Source organism: Austrofundulus limnaeus, unplaced genomic scaffold (assembly GCF_001266775.1).
Source record: "Austrofundulus limnaeus strain Quisiro unplaced genomic scaffold, Austrofundulus_limnaeus-1.0 Scaffold29, whole genome shotgun sequence".
NCBI lineage: Eukaryota > Metazoa > Chordata > Actinopteri > Cyprinodontiformes > Rivulidae > Austrofundulus > Austrofundulus limnaeus.
Window position 1 is genome coordinate 2917182 of NW_013952431.1, and position 2370 is coordinate 2919551.

A 2370-nucleotide genomic window follows, 5' to 3' on the forward strand; every position below is an offset into this window, starting at 1 on the left:
GATAGATAGATAGATAGATAGATAGATAGATAGATAGATAGATAGATAGATAGATAGATAGATAGATAGATAGATAGATAGATAGATAGATACTAAAGTCAAGACTCATTTGACATTTAAGTGATATTATACATGGAAGTACTAACTTCTGTGTTTTGTTAACCTTTACTTTTTTATTGCTGTGGCTGGTCATTWTTAATACCATGACATTATCTAAAAATAGAGGTTACATTATATCAAACAACTGAATTTCTCCAGGCTGTAAATTACAGTTTAACTAAAGGACACTTCAAACTTCAAAACATCCAAAACAGAACACAGAATGACAAATTTGTACTAGAATTTGAATTGACTGTGACATATTTCAAACACAAAAAGTCAAAGAAARCATCTTTATATTTAAAAACTTGGCATAATACACATAATTTTACCTATTCTGTCACATAAGAGGCATATTTTATTTCATTGAATTCTGACACCTTCATCTACGTATATCTGATAGTGACTCAAAATAATCAAAATAAACAGATTCTTCTATACAGTCTATGTTGTTAGCTTGTTAGTTTTAACCATGATCTGTTCACATTCAGAAATTCCCCTTTGACATCACTTCCTATTACTTCACATGAGGAACAACTGTTTGTTTCAGCAAATTAAAATAWGTATATATTTACAATATGTTATCATTGTTATCTTTCAAAAAATGCATTTGTKTTTWTTACAAAAACACTACAAAAACACACAAATGTCACAGGAACTTAAAAATAATATGAACTAAACATTGCACTTTAGCAGTAACAGTGCCCAAAAAATGACTCATTGCACAATATTTAGTTAACTTCCACACATGTGACCACCACATAATTTGTTTCAACTTGGTCAAAAAACATAAAATGCTATTTTAACAGCTATTTTGATGTGATATCAGATAAATAAATAATATAAACTTAGAAATATTTTTGGAACACTGTTTAACATTTTTTTTATTTTTATTTTTATTTTTTGTATTGAATTATTTTCTTTTTTCCTAATTAAACTTGTAAGAATCATAGTTTTTATGTTAGGTCAGATTTATTGATTATTGTTTTAAARCTGAACCTTACAAATCCATATTTTTGTTTTATCAGTTGTAATAGTGTTTAAACGCTGGCTGATTAACAATGCTACCAAACAAAATCTCCAGCCTCGTTTGCCTAAAACCCAAAAGAGAAAAGAAAAAAAAAAGACAGACAATTTTTCATTTGCTTTTCTTTGTCTCTTCCTAGGAGCCTTTGCTGAAGCTAAACTTTGTTTTTCTTTGCTTTCATGTATTTCTTCATTTTCTTCTGTCTTGCAGTTGCCCCGTTCCCCGTGGAGGATAATGGAACGGCTGTGGTTCTTTTTGCTGTTGCTGGCAGCGGCTTGCAGGGGACAGCCATGTCCAAAACGTTGCATGTGCCAGAGCCTTTCTCCATCGCTCGCTATCCTCTGCTCCAAGACAGGCCTGCTCTTTGTTCCTGCTGCCATCGATCGGCGCACTGTGGAGCTAAGGCTTCAGGAGAACTTCATTACAGGTATCATTCATGCAAGCCCATCCTGAATTCAATTCAGTTTATTACTGCAAAAAAAAATTAAATGACAATTTATTTTTCTCCTTTACAYTTAACAGTAGGTGTTTTGGAAGATTTCATGGGAACACGTTTCTTGGTTGCTGATAATTGGTCGCATTAACCTTATCTTGGAACACAGGGTGTACYGTTTTTTACTTTTTTTTGCGCTGAATACAAATGCTGGTTCCTTTTTTCCCTCAATTCCTAAAAATAAGCTGTATTACCCATGAGCTTYGGTATTCCTATTTGATTTAAATACCTTTGTTTGTTTTGGTTTTTGGCTTTACTGATATATTCCTTTTTTTCCCTTTGTATATCAAAGAGTTTGTTTAATTGCTTTGAAACATACTTTTTTGTGAGGCAGAGACAATTCATCCTAGTGTTTTTCATTTTTTTTTAAATTTTTTAATCTGGATTTAATCTGGAAGTCTTAACAGAAAGACTTCCAAACCTAACAAAAGTACTGTTCCTTTGTGCTATGAAGAAACAATTGTAAAATTGTCTTTTTTGAGCTTTATGTAATATTAAAAATTGGAGGCACAACGGCTCAGTGGTCAGCACCAATGCTTCACAGCAAAAAGGTCCTGGGTTTTATCCCCGATTCAGACCTGGGGGTCTTGCTAGGCATTTATGCACCACACGGCCTGGCCCGGCCYTCCCCGACCTCCAMCCCGGGTTTGGTGTTTTTGCATGTCCGTTTTATGACAGGCTCCAGTCCGACTTCTGGAACCTGGCCAGGCAAGGTTCTAATTGGGCCGGCCCGGTTTGGTGTATATATATA

General features: G+C 34.0%; 1 protein-coding gene across 4 annotated transcripts in view; it reads left to right on the plus strand.

Moving 5' to 3' along the window:
• zgc:172282 (leucine-rich repeat and fibronectin type III domain-containing protein 1-like protein) overlaps positions 1–2370 on the plus strand; it is a 214729-nt gene that overhangs the window by 128173 nt on the left and 84186 nt on the right. For all 4 annotated transcript variants that reach the window (XM_014005338.1, XM_014005339.1, XM_014005341.1 and 1 more), the window contains exon 3: positions 1337–1553. In XM_014005338.1, the coding sequence (XP_013860792.1) occupies positions 1361–1553 (193 nt within the window). In that variant the 5' untranslated portion in view covers positions 1337–1360. The remainder of the gene's footprint in view (positions 1–1336; positions 1554–2370) is intronic.